This window comes from Manacus vitellinus, unplaced genomic scaffold (genome assembly GCF_001715985.3).
Source record: "Manacus vitellinus isolate BGI_N305 unplaced genomic scaffold, ASM171598v3 scaffold_5_pilon, whole genome shotgun sequence".
Taxonomy (NCBI): Eukaryota; Metazoa; Chordata; class Aves; order Passeriformes; family Pipridae; genus Manacus; species Manacus vitellinus.
Window position 1 is genome coordinate 17,058,289 of NW_021940682.1, and position 25,828 is coordinate 17,084,116.

At 37.9% G+C, this 25,828-nt stretch overlaps 1 protein-coding gene across 4 annotated transcripts in view; it reads left to right on the plus strand.

Annotated features, from left to right (window-relative positions):
* Nucleotides 1-399: 399 nt before the first annotated feature.
* TNRC6B (trinucleotide repeat containing adaptor 6B) overlaps nucleotides 400-25,828 on the plus strand; it is an 85,863-nt gene continuing 60,434 nt past the window's right edge. For 3 of the 4 annotated variants that reach the window (XM_018080286.1, XM_018080287.2, XM_018080289.1), the window contains exon 1: nucleotides 468-711. In XM_018080286.1, coding sequence (XP_017935775.1) covers nucleotides 707-711 — 5 coding nt within the window. In that variant the 5' untranslated portion in view covers nucleotides 468-706. Of the gene's footprint in view, nucleotides 712-25,828 lie in introns of all 4 variants that reach the window. The other variant, XM_018080288.2, reaches the window with a different exon arrangement.

The following is a 25,828-nucleotide window of genomic DNA, read 5'->3' on the forward strand; positions in this document are numbered from 1 at the left end:
TTATGTGTGCATGTCCTGTAGGCAGGATTAACTTTGGTCTAAGGATGAACTTCTTGTCCTTGAGTGAAGACGGGGTGGTACTTAAAATGGGGGTTCTCTCCAAGAAAGCGCTGGGGTCTGTGTTCCCGGTGGGACTTAACATTCGCCATTCACCGTTTGTGGGCTCCGCAGCCCTAATGTGGAATTAGCATAACTGGCTGCTGGCTTTTTTAGCCGGTTCTAAAGAGAGAGGCTCCGGCTGGGCTGCTCTTCGTACTGTCACGGCTCCCCCACTGCACCCGCTCTGTGCATCACCCTGGCCCGGTGAGGGCGGGGAGCGGGATCCTGCCCGGGCGATCGGCTCCGCCGGGGGGAGCGGAGCCTTTAAGGCGGGCAGTGGGCCGGGCCCGGGCGGTGAGTGACAGCCCGCCCCGAGTCACATGAGCCGCCTCTATTTGAAGGTCACAAAAAGCTGCTTCCTTTAGAGAGAGCAAGAGGGAGCGAGAGGGAGGGAGCGAGAGGAGAGAGCGAGAGGAGAGAGCGAGGGAGTTCAAGCCAAAATGGCCGACAGAGTCTCTGCTGGTTTCTGAACGTTTGAAATAGAAAGAGAAAAAAATAACAAAAAAAACCCCACAAAAAAACCGCAAAACCATTTTTGGATCTTTTTTTCATTTCCATTTCTACCTTGTATGCCTCAACTCGCTGGATTTAAGCACTGCTGCACTTTATGAGGTTAGTGGTACGTTTATATTTTATTGTTTTTACCTATCGGTCGATTTTTTAAGAACCTGAGTTGACCGTTTCCATCCGTGGTTTTGCAGGGATGTCTTTTCTAGCACAAAGACTTGCTTCAGGTGTTGTGTGCTTGTACGTGTACGGCACTTTTAGTGGATTTTTGGGGCTTTTTAGAAGGAGCTCTCCGTAGAATCGTGGTGTGGATTTGGAAGATATTTGTAATTTAAAACACCTAGGCAAATCACAGAAGATTGTTTGTATTTTCCAAGCCGGTGAAGTACAAGATAGTGCTGAAAATCTTGTTTTATTTAAATAGAGGCTTTTTAAACAGCGACTCCTTCCCCACAGCACCCGGAGCTCTTAAATCTGCTGCAAAAATTTGCATGCATAAAGCCGGGCTCGCATTCTTTCTGCTGCTGGGTCCGGCAGGGGACGGGCTGGGGGAGCGCTCCCGCCGGGCCGTCCTTCCCCGGGCGAAGGGAACCGACAGCCCGGCCCCACCTCCCGGCTCCGGGAGCGGGCCCGGGGTCCCTGGGCGGCGGGGCCCGGGCGGGCTCAGCGCCGCCGCCGCGCGGGCCCCCGCGGGCCCCGCCGAGGCTGCCGACCCATCCACGGTGCGGCAGGTATTCAGGAATGCGCGCTGCAAATGCGGGATGCTGGGCGCTACCCATGTTGTGTGGTCTCTGGAAAACGAGCGTTCGCCTGCATGTTAGTAAATGTCGGTGAAAAAGCTGTGTTTTTTCACCTTCCCTCCCCCCTCCCTCCCCCTTCTGTGTTACTAAAAATTTAAATCCAAGTTATTTTTGCAACTCCCTCCAGAACGAAGCAGAAAATTAAAGGGAAATAGCTGGAGCTTGCTTTCTGAGAACAGGCCCCTCCTCCTGCATTGTAAGAGTGTGATGTAATGCTCCTTTCTGTGAGGTTAAATGAAAAAATTTCAGTGGCGGTATACACGGTTCTTCACCCCTTCCTCATAGACGTTGTAGTGTGATATTTTTTGTAGCTGGATATTTTAGCAGCAGATAGTTCTGCAAATAGTCGTGTGAATGCATTTCACTTTGCAGTGTATCAGTGCAGTGATTGTGGGTAGCAGGTCAACTTTGTAAACCTACAAGATGGCTCAATTTTATATTGCTGGTTCAATTTTATATTGCTTTATGGCCTCACATCCATACAGTTAAAAACAAATGGAGAAGACAAATTTGGATAAGCTTATTGAAAACATATCTGTCTGTCTTCATTTTAGTCTTGTGTATATCATGACTTTTTTTTTTCCTCCACTGGCTAGCAAATATTTGAATTAATTCTTCAGTATATTAAGATCTTCCTGGAAATTAAAGCTGTGGGGCTTTTATTTTAAATTAGAGGAAGCTAATAAAAAAAAACTCTGCTCAAATTTTACATTATGTATTTTGCTGATAATTTTGGTTCTTAAACATTTAACAGTAATGGATAACCCAGTTCATATATGAAGTAACACACTCTCCCTGGTTAGGGTTAATGAACTTATTAGATTCCACCTTCGTAGTAGTGGCATGTATCTGTGTGAGGCAATGCTGTAAAAACGTTCTGGTTTTGACACAGGGTGTCAGATGCACCCTTATGGCTTTTCTTATTCAAACCCTTCTTGGGTGGAGATCCTCATGTAGCCAGAATATATTGAATCTACCTGTTGATTGACAAACAATAATTAGACGTTAGAACTGATTTCAAATGCAGTATAAAGTAGGAGTATTTCTCAGATTTGGTACTTACTAGACCGAAACATCAATTATGTAGTTTGTGGTAGTTGCTGTAGCATGGGATGGCTGAACTGGGGAAGTAAAAAAGAAACTAAATTGTGTCCTGATTTGGCAGTAGTGTAGGACATAGGCTTTGCAGAATCTGCACTTCAGAAAAGTATTCACCTTTTCTGTGTCTTTTTGCCTACATGTGTTATTGCCTATGTTGCACACTTCCAGATTGTGTAAATGTTAGTATATACAGCTTGATTGTTGAGATGGTGGGATACAGGGTATTTTCTAATAACTGCAGCTGCTCAGAGCTTCAGAAGCTGTCATGGGTCAGACAAAAAGCACCTATTGAGAATAATAGAAATTATTCCAGGTAAAGAGTCTGTCAGACATTTAAGCAGCTTTGTGAGAGAGTACATTGTGAACAGGAAGGACCAATTAAAATAATTCCTCTTATAATATGCTTTTGATCCCTCAAACCTTAGTGCAAGGTGTGTTGAGAACTGTGCAGCCTATGAAACCATAGAATTTCAAGTGTGAATCTGGGCAATTTTCAGTACTATTTTTATTCAGTATGTTCCTGCAGTACAAGGGGAACAAAATACTTAATTTTGAGAGGCCTGAGTTGAGTTGCAGTTTCTAGATCAATATGAAGCTTACAGAAGCATTGAGGCAGGGGAACCTTTTTTGCTTCATTCAGTTTACAGTGATGACACCGAGTTGAGAAGCTTTATTTAATTTTTGTTTGCATTTGCATATCACTTGTTATTGGTATCTACAGGAATCAGACTTTACAAAGCAGACTGTTTTAGTAGGTTGAAAGCTTCAGTGAAGTCTGTAGTCAGCTGAGCCCCTGGAGTTTTTTGCACTACATCTAAGAGATTCTTGAGAAATAATTGACAAGAAAAGCCTTATTAACATTAAGCTTCAATATACTGGAGTCGGCAGTTCTAATGGGAAAAAATTCAGGGAAAACAAATGACTGAAAGATCAGTATGCTTAGTTTCAGCTGCTTTTCTTTTAGCCTCTTTCTTTCCTGCTGGGAAGGAAAAAACCGAAATTTTGTAAGAATGTACAGTCTTTGCTGGCTGATTTCAGCTAAACTTAACCTTTTAAGACTTTCATTTCTTACTTATTGATAGAGTAGAGGAGAAAGCATCCAAATCTATAATAAAGAAAAATCTGTAGAACTAAAATATTGCTGAAGAGAATTTTAACCAAAACTTTCCTAGTACCCCTTCAGAAACTTGTCTTGCATCTTGAAGCAGAATTCTTTAATTCTGGTCATTGTGGATCTACAGTCCTTTTGGACCAGGATGGAAGGTGAGAAGTTTAATTTACAGTTTGTTTTGAACAATATTTGTTGGAATCTGCACCTTTGGTACTCTGTTGTTTATAACTGAAAAGTTTCATGGCTTTTTTTCCTTTGATTGAATAAGAAACCACCTACTGCCTTCCTCAGAGCTTTTTCAGCTTTTTAAGCATTGGTTTCCTATTTAAACAGCTCAAGATTTGAGGCAAGAAAGTAAGATACATAGGATGTCTAGCTCCAAGGAGCTGTATTTCATGTCCTGTCAAGGGGGTCAGATGTGGGTATCAGGGTTCTTAGTGTTGTTACCTTAGATTTCAGGTAGCTAAACTTATTGATTGAAATATTAGGCTAACATTATTGCTGCAGAATTAATTTGATAGACATATGTAAAATTCATGTTGGGTGAATAAAAAGATTTATTGCTTCTGAAAGCTTTATTTGCTAATGTAACATTAGCATTAGTGGGGTTACATGATATGATTACATGTGCCATATTTCAAGTATTGGTCAAACAAGTTTTCTGAAGTTGGGCATGGAGATAACACTTTTTGACCATTTCAGCCTTGCGGGCAAATATGGAGGCATCATGGAGATAAAAAATACTATATATTAAAATTATCTCTATTTTGTTTTAGTGATACTGCCATAATTGTTTTGCAGGGCACAAAAGAAATGGTGCCTCTCTGTATTTGTGGTTAATTCCAGCTCCAGAGCTGTACATTTAGCACTTGCCACAGCTTAAATTTTCCTTTGCACATAGGCTTTCTATTCAGGAACGCAATAGTGTTTGGTTTTTTGGGTTTTGGTTTTTATACATGGCGTCATCAACACACTTCTGAAAGGAGTTCCTAAGGTTTTACGGATGCTGTCGTTTTAAAGGCAATATATTTTCCTGTCTGTTTACAGTGTACTGGCGTTATAGTTCAGGGTTGAAATGCGCTGGTGCTACTAGAATTATATATTTATAATCATTTCTGAAAAGTCATGTGTTAAGAGCTGGTTGATGTGATATTTGGATGTTACAGTATGGGCAAATGGAAGGACAAACCTTGACTCTCTTGCAGCATACTGTGCTTCGAGAAGTGCTTTAATTAGCCTGTTTAGTCACATGGGAAAACAACACAAGATACAAAACCTGGAGTTTTTTCAGGTACTTGAGAGAAGATATGTTAATAAAACATGAGGTGAACTTTAAAGGCAGAACAAATCAAACCAGGGGTTAAACACCATGGAAGAATGTGTGCTAATACACCTGGAGAGAAACTAGTGAGGGGAGTCTTGTTAAAAACCCCAGGTAGTAAGTATGAAAGCTGACTACTGCTCCTTTCAGTGCTACACTTTGTCTGAACTCAATTAAATGGACGTTTCTGTGTGTCAGGCAGAGAAAATTATCTAAAAGTACCTTGATAGCTGGAAAAATACTTAATAGCATAAAGCGGTGTATTGATACAAATTTGTGCTATATTGAGAATTTTAGAAGTGAAATGTAGCCTTGGAATTTACTTCAAGAAAACCAAGACAAAGCATCAAGATAAAATTGTTTGTTTTCGTGCCAGCATGGAAGTGCTTCTCTTTTTAGGATGGGACGTGTGAGGCGACATTTTAACAGTAGGAGAGATCAACAAATTTTGAGGTAACTCAAATAGGAGCAGTGAAACATGTTAGAGGGAGGTAGCCTAGCAAAAAGCCACTTCAGCTTTTTTTTAAATTTATTTTTATAGATACATACATTCTCTGCAAACAAATAAGCATTGTCTTAATTTGCATTGGAAGAGCATCACTTTGACATGGAGCTCCATCGTGGTTGGATGTGCTTGGAACAGCATAGTTACTTCAGCAACTAAAAAAACCACTATGCATGCTTAAATTATGAAATAAGGGGAGCACGCTCATCTTTCTCAGTGTACATGGTAGATGCAGAGGTGGGGCTTCCTGAAGTACAGATGTGGCTATAACAGCTGAAGTGATTTGAAATTAAGCAGAACATTGTCTTAATTTCTGAATCAGAGAAGAAGTATTTCTTTGGAAAATAAAACAATGGGAAAATTACTGCTGGTATTCTCAGTGGATTTTTTTGTGTTCTTTTTTTCTTTTTTTAAGCACAGCATTTGCTGAACAGCACAATTGTAAGCTGCTGTCCATGTATAACCTCAGTGGCTGTTGGGCACAAGGACATGGCAAAACTTAAGCTGCAGTGACACTGCTGGAATCTGAGTTTTTTAAAGCACGTACACACCACAACTTTTCTAGATTTTGAGCTTTTTGAGCTAGTTGACCTGTATAAAAACAGGAAGGGTTAAATATATATTCTGTTAATGCCACTTAACCATTAATTATAGTTGAGCTTGATTGTCCCATTTTACATGTGCTGTGTGGCAAATATACAGAAATGTGTTGTCATCATGGTTCATTGTGTGTCTGTGAACTTGGATGCCTCAGCCATCCAGTTCTCCAGGATGCAGTGTCCTGTGTCACTTAAACCTTCCTTAAATTAAGTCTTCAGTGTTTCTTCCACCTTTTTCCCCTGGTATAAATTTTACTGTTTGTAGTAGAAGACACTGCAACTTAATATTATAGTGCTAATGGAGCAGCGTTCCTGTTCTTGTTGCAGCTTCTGTCAATTAGCATTTATATTTTTAATTGTATGTAATTTTGCTTAAGCAATCATGCCAGATTCAGGGTCTGATTTAAAGCACATGGTTCTAATTCTGTGTTGGTACTCTAGATATATTTGACTACAAAACAGCTTTCTTTGGCAAGAGGTTGACTACTACTGAGAACTTCATCAACTGCAGTGAAGTTGATATGTTCTGATATGTCACTTTGCCAGCTAAATATACAGCGTGTTTGTGCTCAGCCTTTTGCTGAACAATTCATAGTGAGGATGATTTGATCACAGCATACAAGTGAATTGTGGTATTTTAATGCTTGGAAATTCTAATCTGGTAGCTTTTCTTGGATTTTTTCCAGGCTATTTTTCCTCTTACTGGAGAGAGTTTGAGGACAATAAAAAGGAAAATGGATACCTTCTGTATGCAGGGAGCAGAGAGCAGAAGGTACCAAAAGTTAGCAAACATTTTTTCCTGGCTTATTCATAGGTGCATCAAAAACCAGTTGTCCTGTGAAACAGAAAATAGTAATTAGGTAGTGCAATTCTCATGTGAATTTTTAAAAATGAATTCTATATCCTAGTTAAGACTGTATAAATAAACCTTTCCTATGTTGTTATTTATTTGGGTACTGTTAGTGTCGTACCCCCCCTGTTTTATTCAAGGAAGCTTCTGTGGTAAATACTGGGGAGAAAAAAAAAGACCCCAGATGGTTAAAAAATATAGCACGTGGAAACAGAAGATAACCTATTGAGGTTATATATGTCACTCTATATCTAGCTCTGTTTTCTTTTGTGGATGTCATTACAAGTTCATGTGCACTAGTTGGAACCTAAATGTTGATTAGGTTCAAATTGCCTGTAAAAATACTTGGTTAACCTGAAGTAAAACCCCAAAAGCTTTTTTGAACCTAATGTAAAAGCACCAGCTGGTGCTACAGAAGTCAGATATAGCAATATTAATGGGAAATTTAAATTAAATAGCCTTGTGTTACAGAGTCAAATAAATTTTCTGCTCCTTTGCAGGTAATGTTCAGATTATTTGTTTGATACGTATCAACCAGACCAAGCAATGCTCAGAAAGTGGACAAGGCATGAGGGTTATTTTTGTTTTATTTTTGTCTTTGCCTATGTGCTGTAATTCTATTCAGAGCAGATCTAGATTGCCCTGGCAGGAATGCTAGGTAACCAATACACTGGCCTGTATTGGTGTATTCATGACTGCTTCATCTGATGGAAACACGCTGATGGTGGCACGATGTTGGAAACTATAAACAGAATCTCGTTTGGGTGGAGATTTAATATTCCTGATAAGTTTGGTTAGATGTACTTCTTCATTAAGGTATTTCTCCTAAATTTTAAAGGTTTAATCAGAAAATATGTTTTGAAAGCCATTGTCTTTTAGAAGTAAGGATTCTCCCATCCCAGGTCAAAGTCTTACGTGCAATTAATTTTTCGGTGGTTTGGACCAGTTTAATTTTTCTTGTGCAAAAGCTGTCTGAATTTGCATTAAATCATCTCATCTTTGCATGGTAGCTATTCTGGAACAGTGACTTCTGATTAAGTTCTTGAGTGACTGTTTTTATCACAAAATAGCACATTATTCTGAATTAATTTACTCTTCTGTATTGTTAATTAGGAGACAGTTGTGCTCTACATTTGGCACTTACTATAAAATACATATCCTGATACAGAAAAACTGTAGAAAGTGTGTTTTTACCAGATTTCAGGTAAAACAAGATGAAAAAGGTGAAAGCAGGTGGAGGCTAAACTTTGAGAGTATAGAATTTACCTTGGCAGCTTAACATACCTTAAAGCTACAGTTGCTGAGTTCTTTAGGATAGCTTGCAATGGTTAGGCCACAAGAAACTAAACTGGTTAAATTTTGGAAAGCCAGGCCTGTCTTGACGAAGTTTTGGGGACAAGGTTTTTTTTTCTCAGAGGTGGATTTAAAAGCAGCATATATACTGTTTGAAAGGTGATGAGCTGTATCTGTGTGATTGGTGTTCAGAAAGAGCTGAGGTTAGCTGGTGTCACTCTCTGTTACATTCTGCTTCAGTCTGGATAACGTGAACTACCATAGATTGCAAGTAGAGAGCTTAAGTTTATGTAACTTTCCTTGGTCCTTTTCTTAAGAAAACTTACCTTTTAAATGACGTTCAGTTAATGTTAGATAACTTGGTTAGGCTTAAATCCTTTTTTCCTTTCACGTTCCTAGGCCATTTTTCTATTGTTAATGTAATACTCTAAATATTAGTTATTATAATCGTTTTAGCTTTGAGCATTGCGTGCCCTATGCATTTAATGTTAAGCTGTTAAAAACTTCATCGCTGGCTCAGTGGGTTAATAAGAACAAGGTTACAGGTTGTTCTGTGTTGTGAGTTTAATTACAGCGTGTAACTCAATTTCATTGTTTTACTGGGTTTGTTAACAAACTTTGAAATAATTATCTATTTTCCTGCTTACTGCATCTTTTTATATATGTATGTGTCTGATATGGGTATGTGTAAGCATGTATGTAACATGTCCAGGTTGGCAGTTACTGCAGTTAAAAACTACCACGTATCAACTGACATGTAGAGACTTCTTGGTAGGCCTCAGACGTTTAAGGCATAGTAAAAATTGCTCTCAGAGTCAGTTCAAGTTTTGTCTTTGGGAAAAGCCTGCAGAAACAAAGCAAGTGCCTTTCTTAAAGGTAAGTGTACAGATGTAAGAGGAGCAGCTAAGAAATTCAGAGGCTTTTTGAAGGCCACACAGAAAGTCAGTGGCAGAGCCAGACTTGAACTCAGAAGTTCCTGGCTTGTGGCCTGGGGCTGAAGCCAGTCAGACACAGCTGTATTGAATTGTGAATAGAATGATGCTTTCTTTTTCCTTTATGGATTTATGGGAAAAAAGCTGATTTAACTGAAATTGTAATGGAGGTAAAAAGATGGAATTGTTTAATTCACCTGTCTCAAAATTTCAAATGCTAAAACTTTGGTGTTAACACTTGGTTCAGCAGTTGTGGGTTTCCACTTGCCAAAGAACATGGTTAATGTAGCTGGGTCATAAATTCTAGTGTGGTGTCTTGAGGTCAGACTAAGGGCTTTTTCTGAGTGTGGAGGAATTCAGGGCTTAAAAGCCGCTCTGCATGATACCTTGAGAAATACTAATGTTATAAAAAAAACTTCCCTGATAGTTTTCTTTGATGCTTTAAAATAGAAGGGAAAACCTAGTTCAGAGATAGTCTGCCTGAAGCTGACTGTTTATTAAACTGAAATTCAGATTTTATGTTGAACACTTGTGGAGTTTTTAATGAGGCTTTAAATATTGTTATCCTTCAGTGCAGTATGAAAGAGGAGAAAACCTGCTGTAGATTTGCTGCCTGGTATTTTCTTCCTTCCTGAAGTAAAAACTTAGCGTTGAGTAGCTCTTATTGAATGTATGGTCAGTTTTGGTTATTTGAGGAGTTTCCCTTAACAAGGAGGTTTTGATCTAAAATACTATTATAGAATGAACATCACCATCATGAATAATTTTTCTATACTGCTAAAAGTCTCGGTGGAGATTCGTAAGTCCATTTCACAGTAAAAGAAACTTTCCTTTTCAGGCAAAATGTCATTATTACCAAGCTCTAGCAGCAAAGTAGAGTATATGTTTAGTTTTGTTTGTTTTTTTTTTCCAGGGGTACCTTTATCTGTGTACTGTTTCTTGCTGAGTCCCTATGCAAATGTATAGTAAGGTTATTTTCCTAAATTATTAAAATGGAACCTAGCTAGAGAATACAAACTGAAAAACCCAAAACAAACAAAACACCTGGTGGGGTTTTTTTTTTGTTTACCAGGAAGTAATTTTCATTTTGTGTGTTAAAAATAACAAAATTGTTAAATAGTTCTATAAAGAAATCCAAGTGTTGAAAGCTAAGCAATAAATTATTTCACTTCTCAGGGGTTGAAGCACTTGAGCTCTCGGTTCTCCTGGTGTATGCAGTGCGACTGTATCTCTTTTAAAAGAGTTGTCACTGAGTGGTGTGCACTTTGAAGACACATCTAAAAATTTCACTGGTAGTTAATGAAAATCAGAATAATTAATTTGAGCATTATAGTGGGCTGCTTTTTTATTCACCCTCCTTTTTTATGCAGTGTCGTGGTTTAACGCCAGGCACCACACAGCCGCTTGCTCCGAACCAGGGGCTGACTGAGCCAGAGCTTTCTGAGTTTCCCTTTCAGTTTCAGCTCTTTGAGTGTTTACAAGTCCCGATTCTGCCTGGCTGTGGCTTCAGAAGACATTTAAACTGCACATCTGTCAGGCTTGTTGGATAAGCCTGGACCACTTTAAAGATTGACATTGTGGTGGCAGACCTTGCTTTATTCACCTATTACAGTAATTAAATTGTATAGTTCTTCCCAGCAGGTCTTCCAGAAATACTGTGACCATATAGAGCTGAGTAGCTGGGTTTGGAGTTGCTACCTAGTTGCCACCAGTAAAGGTGTTATGGGCTTCATTCTTGCCATGGTGAGTGGGAGACCCAGCTGAGCGTGTTTCATGAGCCATGCTGTCCCCTAATTTAAGTAGGTAGCAATGGCTTCATTGGCTGAAAAAAGTTTTTCCAACTCTCTTGTTAAAAGAATGTGTTAAGAGCGAGCTTATCAAAGGCTGGTTTAACTAAGGATATTGTTTCCAGTGAAGCCCAATGAATTTTTTTTTTCTTTTATACTCTTTCTAAAAAAGAGCATAAAAAAAAGTTGGTGACTCTTACTTGGTGCACTTCCCCATTTAAGTCAGTCAAGTGTAAATCACACTTACTGATGACCATAAGTCCAGCTGGCACTTCCAGCTTAGCAGATAGATTTGATTAAAGCTAAAGGTCTGGTCCTTCACCTGAAATGTGGAATTTTAAGTGCTTATGTGTGTGATTGAATTCTGTATTGCTTTTTCTATAAGGTCATGCTTAACCTTTTTACTAGGTAGCATTGGCTGTTTTTCCAGAACAGTGGCTTCATGGAAAGACAGGTGCTTTGCATTGGCAGTATGCATGGAAGTGTCAATAAGCTGACAAATTAGATTTGAGGTTCTAGTGTTTAAAGGGCTTTTCTTTCAGCAGGAAATAGTCTCCCACATCAGCTTACGTATTTTAACCTTCAACTTTATATAGCAGCAAAGAGTTGACCTGTCTTTATGCAGAGCTACCTTTCTTAAAGAGGATAGAGAGAAGATTTAACTGAATACATTACAAGTGCAGGTTTTTGTGGAACAGTGAATATCTTACTTTCTTGTCATATATCATATGCTGGTTTTGCATAGTGTCCAGAAAACCCCGAACTGGTGTGTTCCACACACAGTGGACATTTATGGGTGGTAAATAGGAAGAGGTAGCTATTAATAAAAGGTAGGAGAAGTTTTCAGATCTACTGTCAGCAGAGGTCAAAATTATTTTTGTCTCTGAAAACACATAGAACTTACATGGATCTATGTGCTGAATACTTCAGATGGCTCTGATTTAGCTGTTTCTGTTAGGACTGATGCTCGAAAAGAGTGCGTATTTTTAGCCACTCAGAAGTAAAAGAAGTCTGTTACTCTTTGAAGATTATAGTCTGCAAGTTTTATGCATTTTTTTTGGGTCTCGTGACATCATCTCTGAACATGAGAAATGTGTGGTTTTGATTAAAAACAAGCTGTTAATCTTGCATAATGCAACAAGGCAAAAGTTACTTAAAAGCAGCAAACACTATTTGGATTGAGAATTTAACAAGACAAATAATTTTCATCTTGGTACTTAGAAACACGTTTGGTGGTACATTTCACTTATATCAATATGATTTCCACCTCACTTTTTCTCTTGTGACAACATTTTTTTCTATGTACCATTGTGGTGGTGCTCTTTTTTAATCTCTTAGGTGGCAGTTCAGTGGCTTCCTCATTTTGAATCCTTTTCTAGGTTATGTCTTGCTTTACAGTTTGTTTTGCTCTTCTGTAGCAGAAAAAGAAAGTGGTATGTGTCTGGAAGACTGACTGACCATAGCCATGTTGTATGTGGTTTGCAAGTTCCTGTCATCTTAAAATTTTTGTATGTTAAAGCATCTTTCTGATGCTGATTTCCATGAGGTAAAGGAATGCAAGCTTTCTGGAATATAGACATTCTAGAGCTGACTTAGTTTACAAGAGAAATTTCTTCTTTGGTAGTAATGTGTAGTTAATTTTAAAATGCTTTCATCTTGCTTCTTTGAGTATGAATGGACACTAGATTTTCCAAGCGAGATACATATTTAATTCTTAACCTGATTATTTACTATTTTTCAAAATTTTTAAGTTACCTTAAGCTACTGCATTCAAAGGCCAGAGATATTTAAATAGAATTGAAGTTAGAAATTGATGTGGTACTATATCTGTGAATGACATAAGCAGCAAGTAAAATTCATCACTTGAGCTGTAAATTACAATTCCTGGAAAGAGACAAGGAATGATAACCCTCAATCAAGATTTCAAAAATCTTGTCTGCTGCACTCAGTGCAAATAGGAAAAGCTCTCAGATGACTTGACTGCTGAGATTGGGCAGACACCAATTTCACAGGAATAGCAGCACAGTTAAAGGAAATTCTTTCCCTGGTGGGAGATTGTCCTTAGTTTAGACAAATGCCTGAGGACACAGTGAAGGTTTCACTTAAATGTTCTAATGTCTTTGCTTAAGAAATAAGGAAATGATTGTTTACTTAGCAATTAATAAGAGTTTTACGTCTAGACTATGTGGTTTCATCTATGCTTTATTTCCAGAAGGCATGAAATAAAGTTAACTTTTTAAAAATGCAGCTAGGGAATAGTGCACACTATCAGGACTATAAAAATGGATGAATCAAAAATCTCTTATCAGATTATTGACCATGAGAGGTGGCAATCAGCTCTGCCTATTCATGGACTGTTTTCTAGAGCTTCTTTTGTTTCTACCTCTTAAGTATTGTGGCTAGTTAATTTTAAATAGGCAGTTAAACAAGTATTATATGGCCTGCAGAATGCAGTTTTCTACCCTTTTCATTCTTTTGGAATGAAAAAGAGACATTTCCACATTTTTCCAAGTTACCGCTGTGGGAGTGTCTCAGGTCCTGTGCAGAGATTACAAGTAAGGTGGCACTAATGTGTTAAGCAGAGGCTTGTGTTTTCCCATTTATGTCAGGAAGGGGTGCAATTTAAGGTGATGGTACTTTATTGTAGTGCAGTGGCTGCTACTTGTGATGATTTTGTTCCATGGTTTCCAATAACTTTCTGGTTTAGTTGTTAGTTTTAGCAAAACCGTGTGAATAAACAGTAATATTTCTAGTGTTAAATGTGGGGTTAACCTGATTTATCCTCGGAATGGTCTCCTTTTAAAAATATGTTTATTAGTAGGTAGTTGCAGTTTTATGTGATCTTACAGATCTCTTGAATGAACTTCTAATATCCTTCCTATAATGCTTCCTATGAAGAACTGACAGCTGTCTTAGCTTTCCAAACATAGCTTGCCAAAAACATGAGGAGAAATTACAGATTAAAGGGTATGAGATGGTGAGGCACTTCTACATTTCTGTACAAGCATTACATGCCAATACATTGTGCTTATATACAGGAGAAAAGGGATAGGGCTTTTTCTTTGCTAAATGTGGCAACTGATGTTTATTAGCTTTTCTGAATTATATTGTACAAATTTTCCTACGAGATTACTAAAACAGAAGACATTTTCCTTGATACATATTCAACCATATCATAAAATGTAGACATGTGATGTAATATGCTTAGAAATGTAACATTTGCCTTTAGATTTTTTGTTACAGAATGTGTTCATCATGAGGAAAGAAGGCTGCACAGCTTATGTCAAATCCAGTGTTCTTCAGAAATGCAGCAGCAATTTTAAGTCTTTGAAATTTAGGAAAGCCTACAGCAATGCAACTTTGACTCACTGTTACGTTTTGATTATCTATGTCTTTCTTTTACTGTTTTTTACAATATCTTGTGCAAATAGCAAACCCCTGGATTACAAAGAACTTTGGTATGATACTTTTAACTCAGAACAGTGATCAACATTCCACATGAATGACGAATTCACAGTTGCAGATAGACAAAAATAAGGTTCTAGGTAATGAGTGCAAGTGATGTGTGTAGATGCTGCCATGCCTTGGTGAGGGTATCTGGTTATTTATACTTTTATGAGATCTTAGGTAATCATTTTCTTAGAATGCCAGATCAAATCAGCACATCTTTATGTCCTCAAAACTCAAGTGATTATATGAGGAGGCAAGTTTGGAGAGGCTTTGAACTTTTTGGCTGCTTAAGTGGCTTAATAAGGAAGGATTTTTAGTTTCTTAGAGTTCAAAACAAGTCATGTCTTGCGCTTGTGCTGTGGTGGTGTTTTCATTTTTCCTGTTTCTTTACACTTTTCTAGTTTTCATTCTGTGCGCCAGTGAATAATTTCAGATTACATTTTAATTAGTCATGAGTCATGACATGAAGTATTGAGTTGTGTTGTTCTGAATAATAATTTATCTATATAATTTTTGAACCAAAAACGACTAATGAAAAGGATAGCCAGCTGGGTGCAGTAAGAAGGGTGAGAAGCTCGTATCTGGCAAATAAATGGACCAGGCTCTGCAAAGAATCTGCGTGCTTAGCAATTTGAAGGTTCAGAAGAGTCAAACACAGTTGTTTTTCAGTGTCCCCAAGGTCTTACTGCTTTAGGAGTAGATATCAAGTCTAGCATATCTCTTTATTTTGGTCTAAGTTCCTAGAATAGAGTTCAGTTTTCTTTTTGGATTGAGGGTGTATCAAATTCCATAGTAAACCCCACACCTTCCATTTATTCACTCACGTTTTAGGACAAAGTCTCATGTTTTGGCCTTGAGGAAGTCTGTAGCAATGCAGCAAGGAGAGGACTTTAATTCCCTTGTGATTTACCTAGTTTCTTGAGCAGGGTCTGCAGTCTGTCATCCTCATTGAGGATTAAATGAGGCCTGATCCCTGCCTGTCTGCCTTAGCAGCAGGTGCAAGCCTCAGAACAAGAGAGTACGGTCTGTTAGCAAAGTGCTCACTTTGGTGTCAGGTATACACCTTAAAAATACCACTCCATGGTATGAATGTGTGCTTCTGATTCTAGAAGCCATTTGAAGGACACAGTTTGTGATTTAATTTGTCAAGGTAACTTCCATCAGTTTTTAAATCTTCATAATAAAGTAGGGAGGGAGGAAGTTTATATTTGCATATTGTAAAGAAATTTTTGAAATGCAGGCCAGAGTTGATGTGTGACAGAACAGTGTTTTAATTACACACTTGGAGTGGTAATGTATGTAAGCTTTTTTGTTGTCGTTGTTGTGAAACACCTCGTTTAAAATTTAGCATAGCTGTTTCACCAGATCTTAGTTTTTTTATCACCTGCAATTACCTACAGACAACAAATATTGCATAGTAACTTTATAAAATAAGATGGTTTAGTGATACAGTAAATACTGTATCTCTTTACTACTGGCATAGTGAGTCCTGACTTTATTGCCCTCTACAGTGGAACTTGCTGACCTTAAGTAGAACCATGGTGTGAAACAGTGTAATTGTAACTCCTTTCTTTGTATAACATGTGCAGCCCTCCATGACTTACGGAGTGTCTCAAAAAGTATGACTCTGTGCTGCAATACAGTGAGATGTTTTGCATGGGATATCCATTATACATAATACTAGATAAAAGCTAGGGATCAGCAGCTCTGTGAATATAAAGAACCTCTTCTGAGTACTGGCTAAGATCACGTATCTGTGCTTTTCCAGACCTGGAGAGTTACGTGCCTGATGGTTAGGTGTGTGTTAGGTCTGTGTGTCTGGAGGGCACATTGTTAATGTAAATCTTCTGTGGCTGCAGACTGAAAGGTTGCTCCCTCTTTGGTTCCAAATACGTTTGGACTCATCTCAGCAGTATTTGATCTTGAACTTGGTCCTACTTTTGAGTGGCAATGAGTTGATCAGGATCTTCAAGACTTTTGTTGAAGGTTGAGTGACTAGTTCCATCCAGGAATACTCAGCAACTTCTGTCTGTTGATTTCCAAAAAATTACTGGGGGTGGAATACCATTTATTAAAGCATGGCTGTTAAATCTCATCAGTCCTCTGTTGAAGGCATAATGCTTAATGATAACATAAGCTATGTAACTAGCTGTTGTCCTATGTAAGAAGGAAGAAAAATTGCTTCCTGTGATGAAAGCCATGTACCAAATATAATATTTAATTGTTCTCTGGTTTTGCACTCTTAAAGAGAACTTGAGATAAAATTCTAATGGTGATATGCACCTTCATTGCCCAGAGAGTAAGTTTGTGCTGGCAGATTATGTCCATTCGAAAGGGTGAAAAAATCCAAACCACGATGTCCAGGCATTTATTCCGTAGTCAGAAGAAAAACATACTTTGTAATGAAAAAGACAAAACAAAAACCTGTTTTTCATTCAGTTAACTACTTATCAGCCTTGTTATTTTGGTGAGAAGTAAAATTGGTCCTTGAACTGTTAGGAAAGTTTTAAAAAATAACTCATGAAAAACCTGAGCGGGTGTTGGGTTGAAATATGAATTACACAATCTTTCATTTAATTTCTTTATTAACATTGCAATAACAAAGTTCCCTTTTCTAACACAGGTTTCACTGTAGAGTGAATCTACAAATGTTTTTAGTGCAACTTGATTTGTTTTGTCTTTTATAGAAAGCAGTAGTCTTTCTCCCAAGCAAAAGTATTTTTTGCAGTCATATTAGTGTCAGATTCTCAAACTGTATTTAAAAGGGAATTTTTGCAGGAGTTCAGAGCTGGTCACCTTTGGGGTCTTTTCGGCAGGTTAATAGCAATTTTAAGAAATATAAAAATTAGTCTCACTCCTGTCATTAAACTCTGCAAATGTAGCAGCACATAGAAGCAAATTAACTTCACTATGTTTTAGCATGGTTGGCTTTCACACTAAAACTATCAGTGTTACAGATTGGTGACAGTTACAGTCATTGGAAAGAGGAAACAATTGTAAAAGAGTAATGTTTGTAGCAAGTCAAGTGTGGAGGTGTTATCTCAAGTTGTAAGATCACTGAAGTACTCAATTAAGAGATGACTACAATATAGTTAGTGAAAAACATTAATTTTGGACTTGTGGTCGTTTCTTTTGAGAATGGATATTGAGTTCTTAAAAGAAGTTGGTACTTTGTTTCCTTAATTATGGAATACATGATTGATTGTTAAGACCTAGCTTACTTTCACTTGCGAGGTCTGAATTCATATTTGAATAGTGTCTCAGCTCAATATTACTTGTTAATTTTGTAAAAGTACCAAAGAATATCATATTCATACCTGTCTTTGCTAAGGAAAGTTACCAAATAAGAAACACAGAATTTTAGAAGTATCTCATGAGGACTGTTTTCTGTGTTTGGAGGAAGGCAAACTTAAGGGTCTTCATGAGAATGCTGCCTGAAATTTAGTGTGGTCTCTGCAGGATTGCACATGACCAAGGCTTTATAGCAATGTATTGGTGATCAAGGGCTCTTCACATCACATTTGGAGTATTAATTATGTCCTTGTTTGTAATGGAGTGATCCTTAATGGCTAGAGCCATTTCTGTCTATACTGTTGGCTTGTCCTCTGGCTTTGAACACAGGTTATTTATTCTTTGCTTGGGTTTACTCATGTGCAGAATTAAGTTTTACATACTTCTTAGTGTTGTTGCAATGCTTAATTAATATTTATAAAGGCCTTTGACATCCTGTGATGAAAGGAGCTCTGCAAGTACTCAGTAGTGGTATTATTTTATTAGTGAAAATACAGGAGGAGTCAGGAGGATACCAGTTTTTAATGCAGAGTGAGCAATGGAGTCATTCTGTAACCTTGAGCGGGTCACGCAGTCTCTTGTTTTGTAACATATCCTGGGAAAGCTGTGTTGTGCAGCATGTGTTATTAAATGTCATCCTTCCCTCCCCCAAGTCAATTCAGGGTGGGGGGAGAATTAAAAAAAAAAAGTGCACAACTTTACTGAGCTGCTAAGCATAGCAAGTATTTCTTAAGGAAATAGATCATTAGAGGTGGCAGAGGGTGAGAAGGCAGTGGATGTAACAGTTGCATTTCAGAGCCAACACCAGAACCTGAACATGTGTTACCTAGTCATAGACCAGATTGAATTGTGCCTGTTAAAGATCTCTCTCAAGTAGGTTCAGTATACAGTGTACTTGACTGCAATTTCACTGTGAAGGATCTACATATAAACTTTATTGCATTCTAAGAACTCACTAATCCATGGTGTTTAGCTGGTAAAAAAGTTCTTTCTTCAGACTGTATTTGAGTTCAATGATTGCTAAGATCGATAATCAGCTCTTGTAGCAGCTTGTATTTGGTTATTGCATAGCAATATAAGTATCAGTCCTTTGTGTGGGTTTCCTTTCAACTGACAGAGGAAGGTTATGATTATATACTGTCATTAAAATTGCAAGATACTGAGGACCTTTTCAAAAGTATACATCTGTTTAAACTTAGCCAGCTAGCCATTTGTCTAATTATATAAAGCACAGTGACATTAAATGGAGCTATTTGCCATCCTTCATGTATGTAAATAGAGGGTTTCAGTTTTTTGCTTCATACAAGATGCTACATCTGCATTTTACTCACTGCACAGAACACGTAAGTATGGTTTAGAACAAGGGGCTTCAAAACTGCTGTTTAAAGTACTTTAGGGAGGTAAAAAACTTGTCCAGTGAATTGTGAGGCATAGTTGAATATAAGTGCTGGCTTGTGCATGTGCAGTAAGGTGGATTCAAATTGAAAGCACCTAGATATTTGTCCTGCTTTATTATAGCCTGGTTGTACAGCTTGTTCCTGGGGGCTTTTTACTTGCCTTCAGTCCTGCTTCAGCTCTCAGCTCAGCTGGCATAAGGATGAAGGAGAATAATGTGTCCCTACTGAAGATAAGCAATGGTTTTTGTCTCCAAGAACAGCAATTATAAAAAAACCTCATTCTTCCTATAACCCTAGTTATAAACCTTAATTTATGGAGCATGCTTAGCAGTAATGGAACATCAAGAATTTACCTGCCCAACTCCAGCTGAGTGTACAGAACCTATACAGGTAGATTTGTTTGAAGATACCGTAATTTGACAAGATTGATACAGCATTTCCCAGACCTGCAAAATATGTTAGTTGCTTTTCCTTCTGCCCTTAACTTAGACTTTCTGATATGGATCATGACAGTCTTGAAACTGAATATTTGCAGGAAGTAACTGAATGAATTTTCTTACATGTTAAAAATAAACATTGCCTCAGGTAATAACTGGAGTGGAAAATACAAACCTTAAATACCTTTGCCAAGAAAATCTGAGCCAGCTGTACAGAGTTGTTTGAACTTCTAATACCTTTAAAAAACAACCTTAACTTGCTGGTTCTTTCACCTTGACCTACAACCAATGAATAATAACTTTGTGTGGAAAACCTTGTTCTTAACTTCCCACTGATAAAATTAAATACATTCTTCCTTTAGTAGTTTGATTTAGTATAATTAAAATAATGACTTAAAGCTTGATAAATGTTATTTTCATTACTACAATGCCCTGAAGCACTGTATGTGGAAAATTTTACAATATTACACAGATCTGGAGGTATGTAATATGCTTGTTAGGCTGTTAACTTGTGTAAAGTGTTTTGGTTTTTACAGCATATAAATTTAGAGTGTTTCTTTGAAAACTAGCTAAAAGTAAACAATTAGTTCCCTCCTAAAATGAAATATAAATTATAGCACTATGAATCTATGATGGTATCCATATAATATCCCCAGGCAAATAGAATTCAAGTACTTCATCATTCAGTAGAAGCTGCCTGTAAGGAGCATGATTCTGTATGGGCTTAGTTTATTGGTTTTTGTTGTTTGGTTTGTTTTGTTTTGTTTTCCCCACGCTATAATTTAACTTTCAGTAAATAGCTTCACTTATAGTTCAGTTTTTTTCTTGATCCCTTCCAAAGTGCCATATTGTGAAAGTTAAGAAGACCTCCAGTATTTTATAGTATGTTTAAGAACTACAACAAATAACACCGTTATGTGGTCCTTTATTTTCAGCTTCCCCTAAAATTCTGTCCAGTATCTGTAGATAATTTGAATCTTTATCAGGGTGGCCTTTAGGTCTGGGGATTTTTTATGACTGAGAAACACAAATACATAAAAATGGCAGTCATAATCCACAAAATGTTAAGCTTTATTTTAAATTTAACTACTTCTGTTGTCACAGTTTTTGTATAATCCAGTTTCTTACTGTCTGTATGGCCTGTGCTGGTGCCACAAATGATACTCTGGCAGAAGATGTTTCATTTGATGAAACTGTATTATACTTTTTCACTGTTCTTCCTGAAATGTCGCATTCTGACACTAAAACAAGTATCATAATTGTGTGTGTACTGTGGCATAGTTACCATAGCAAATAGATTAGTTTCTTGGGACTTTTTTTAGTGTTAAAAAATAATTCTATTCTTGGCATTTAAGACAGAATTTTGTAATCTAAGAAAATACAGAACTGCTTTTGTTAATTTTGAGTTTGCACCATAGTCAGAAGTTAGCCTTTGCTTTTTAACTGCAGTCAGAAGATTAATAGTAAATATTTTTGAATAGCACTTCTCATATATACCAACAAGAATGCATTATTAAGGTGGCAGTAATACTCACCAGCTTCACTTGTGTCACAGTTTGTAACCTGTTCAAAGCTGCAGTGGAGCATTGGCAGAGCTGCCAGTAGAGGTTTGAGCTTGACGTGTGGCATTGATCTGGGCTGCAAAATGCAGCGGTGTACTGATTCACACCTTGAGGGGAGGGGAGCTCACTTAGAGGCTCCTGTTGCAGTTCTTCTGCAGAGGACATACCTGTAATTAGTTTCCTGCTTGCTGGACCACTGTGTACAGAAATATATGTTGGTTCTACTCTAAGGTAATACATTTTTTTGGAAAAAGTATCCCAGAGCTGCATTGCCAGTCAGTGGTCCAGAGCTGGTTTGTCAGCAGTGCAAAGTCCACTGTTAGCTGGGCAGTGTGGTGCCCTGTGGGAGTCAGTGCTGGGCTGATGATGTTCAACATCTGTATTAGTGACCTGCTCAGCTGGGATAGGATGTACTCTCAGGACGCGAACACAGTAGTTTGGAAAAAATGGTCTGACAGAAATCTCTTGAAATTCAACAATTGTAAATGAAAAGTACTACACCTGTGTCAAAATAACCCCGTGCTATAGCATAGGTTAGGCATCCACTGATTAGAAATTGGCTCTGCAGAAAAAAAACCCCCTGAAGGTCTGAGAAAGAAAAGGTAGAATGTGAGTCAGTAGAGTGTCGCTGCTGTTAAGAAACCAGCCATGTGCTGTATTAGCAAGGCTATAGCCAGTGTGTCAAGAGAAGGGATTCAACACTTAAAAGTCCATTTTTAACATAGTGTATCCAGTTTTGGCTCTCATACAGGAAAGACACTGACATATTAAATGGCCACTAAGATGATTAGTGTTCTGGAGCACATCTTGCACAAGGAGAGGCTGAGGGAATTGGATTTGTTCAGCCTTAGAAGTAGGTGGCTATGGAGGTAATATTAACTGCTGTCTTCAGCTGCCTAATGTTTCTGTATGCACAGTGAGGTAGGTAAAATGTTCTTTTTGAATGGTGTAGTGAAAAAGTGTCTCATAGGCAAAGGAAAGTTCAGCTGCAGCTCTGTCAGAGTGGTCATCTCTCCAGAGCTTTACTTTCTCACGTACACATGCACAATAAGTGCAGAAATGAAAGGACTTCACTTAATGGAAGACAGAAATATTTTGCCAGGTTGTCTGTCATCTGCTGAAATTACGATGTTAGTGAGAATTAGGGTTTTGGAGAGTACATATGACCAGGATAGATCATTTGTAGTGGAACAGAGATTTCAAGTGTACTTCTTGAGGACTGCCAGCTAGCCCTTCCCCTGTCAAAAAAACTGACTTGTGCCTGTAAGAGAGACAGGTTCTTGGTTGATTTTTATTGTGGTAGGTGTTATCCTTTTAGTGGTCCATGTTTTTGTTAGGCATTCATTTCTGTAAGTATTTTTTGTGGCTTTCAGGATGGCAAAGATACTTTCCTTGGTAAACAGTTTTAGATAGTGGAGCTTCCTGAATGTGGAGTAGTTTTTAGAGGAAAGGAAGGCTTTTTGATAATCACATAAAACCTTGAAGTCCTGAATAGAACTGTGTCTTGCTGAAGGAATGTTCTGATATGATACCTTACTGGACATCTTAATTACAGGCAGATTTCTAACCTAATGTTTTACCATTCTTGGGCTACTTTTACCACATTTCACAGTTGTCTAAACACACTTTATCTGTGTCTTTAGTATGCATGAGTGTGCATGCTATGAAATAATAATTACTGATCTGGAAAAGCTCTGAAGTGTTTGAAGACAAGTCGAGGAAAAAACTTGCTCAGTTCTTAACATTCTAGGACTTTGGCTATAGCTCTCCATATTCTTAAAACTTTCCTTCTTACCAATTGGCTAACATTTAGGAACTTCAGATTGTACCTGGAAGTCAGTTCTTAAAGTATATAAATGATACAGCTGGAAAGAGTAATAATGTAAAGGAGTGCAAGCAAGAAATACGGAATATTAAAAACATTTCAATTCCATCTTTTTAACACATTCCAAGGATTTCTTATTGTCAGGAGACTCAAAATTGAAGTTGACATTTTCCCCCTTCAGTTGACCCTTTCTGCCCTTCAGTTGCTGAAGAGCTGAGAGCGAACCTCTTTTATGAGCATTTGTTGTTGTATTGTGTAGCTTATACCATCCAGTTCTTTAAAGTAAGCAGCCCTTTATGGTCAGAGTTGTTTTCTTTCTATTATGTAATCCATTGTACACACACACACACACATAAATGTGTATATATGTACATAAAATACCCCACGAAGAATTGATCCTACTCTGTTAACAACTGCAGTAAGTCTATAAGGAATATTTCTTTGGAAAAGTGTACTTTTAGCAAAGCCTGTTTGCTGATGTTTTTAAGTTGGTTGTTTTCTAGAGCAACGTCAAATGACCGATGTTTTGCTGCGATAAAGCCCTATCGGTTGTGCCAGATATGCTATTTAAAGTACGCAAATTCTGGCTGTGACACTGGTCTGGTTTTCAGCCAAAGAGAAGAAAAAGCAGCTTACTCTAACTCTTTGGAGTAATCTTTTGTCTTTTGGAAATGCTGCTTTACAGAGCACTTCTACAAACACGCTTTCTGAAGTCTTTTTATTTAATAGGTGGTGAGTATATATTGTGGTGTATAAAATCCACAGCTTGCCTTGGGAGAGAGAGATATGACACACTTTGGTCTTACGTTTCCACGTGTGTTGAAAATATGGAAGTCTTAATTTCATACTCTACTGAAGGGCTGAGTTCTGATACCTTGATTTCACTTACATTCAGAAAGTGTGGGACAATCATCCATTTACTAATTGGTCGATTTTTAACGGCATAGTTTAACCCTTACATCAGTACTCACTTGTTTTTCCTTATAAACATCAGAAGTCATTTGGCCTAAAGTAATTTCATATTCTGTTTTTTTTTACATTCAGCCTAAAGACTGACTTTCTAAATGGCTATCTCCTCTGTAACCAGGTTTTGTAGGGCTTATGGCTGTCTAGTCTATGCATGCAAGCATTGTTTAACAAGAAAGGTGGCTGTGATGTTGAGCATTTTAACATTTTTTTATAAAATGAATTAATCTCATTTTGACTCTTTTGATCAGCAGGATCATAACTCTTTACGTGATTTAGTCTAGTGGAAGTAATTTTACATTTAGGAATTTAGGGTCTGTCAGCCCTGGGATTTATTCACTGCTGTGTTATGTCTTGCTTCTGTTTGATGTTCTCTTTAAATGTGCTGGAGCACTCTTGCGTGTTTGGACATGCTGTACTCTTCTCATGCTGTTGAAATAATGGAGCATGTCTGCTAAGTGGGATATGTTAAATGAAAGTGAAGTAAAATGGTAAAGATTTCTATGCTCCGGTAGCAGTGCATTTAATTTTGCTTCATTTTTAGTCTCTGACATCCAACTTCCAGATACGATTTAAAAGCTTTCATCCATCTGGAGCATTTCAAGCTGCAGACTGCCAGTGTTTGTTGCTGCAGCAAGAGGGGCTTGTGCCTCAGAGAACTCGTTTGGGAGTTGTAGTATACTTTTTCTTCATTGCTCATGACCCTTAGTTCTAATCAGCTCATGCTTTTTAATGCATTTATATATGAATACTCTTATGCTGAAGGGTTGCACCAGTAAAGCCTATGTTACGGTTAGGAGAGTTGCTCAGGTGCAGGTGACAATGCTCAGGTAACATATGAGGAGTATGGGATAAAGGACTAAATCCAACCCAGAGGAAACATTCTCCTTAATATATGAGAACATCACAGGAGTCTGTTTCAAAAGCAAATACACTCCCTTTTGTTAGTAGACCCTTGTATGATACAGTTTGACCTGGGTGCTCTGTGAGAGGTGTTGCAATGTAGTAAGATGCAGTTTGATTCAATTGCAACCAGTCTAGCATGTTACTTGGAAAGAAGATTCCTCGATGCTTGTGCACGCTACTTGTGGTGATTATCTGATAATACTCGAGGCCAATTCCATTTACAAAACAGTGTTGAGTATAGGAGTGGTGTGGTCCAGGTGAGTGTTTGTGTGTTGAATTTGCTTCCCATATGATCAGCTGAGTTCCAGAGAAGGCTCAAGCCAAGAGAAGGTAGGGACAGAGCCTGATGAAGAGAAATGAAGTGGAACAAAAGAAAAAATACTTATCAGTGGCAGCAGCAAGCTGTTCATGAAATAGCGCTGTTGAAGACATTTTACTTTTTTCTGGAAGAGTTTTTGTCCTTGTATTGATTGAGAGGAGCTTCTGTCTTGCAAGTTGCATCTGGCCTTAAGCTTGTTATAAAGGTGTTTTGCAACACATCCAACACACTAATGTGTGATGCTAAATTCTGCTGATCTCCAGGCTGTATAATTTATCGAAATACTGAGGGAAGTTTCAGAAGTGCTGAGAACCTAGGTGCTTGTGGTTCACCGGAAATGGTTCTTACCTCAGATCTTGGCCAAAGTTGGATACCTTACTGTAGATTAAATTTCTGGTTTAGTCCGTCAAGTTTTGAGTCTTTGCATCTATTTATGAAAGATTAGTCTGGTATTTTGGATCACTAGAGGCCTGTCTGTAAGAAAAAGTTAGTGAACAGCTCAAGTGTCATTCTCTCCACATGGTGGTGGCCTTTAGCTCTGGCTAGTTATGGCTAAAGCCTTTAGGAAGGATATAACAGTTGTTAACATGACCTTGTAGCTATATAGATAAAAGCTTGTTTTTTAAAAGTGCTACTGATATTACAAGTGTAGTTTCAGAATCCTGTGTGTTCTGAACAAAGATGCAGAACTTGACTCACAATTTGGAAGCAGATTTATAAGTCACTCTATACTTATTATGCTGTGAAGAACAGAGTGCACCTACAGAAAG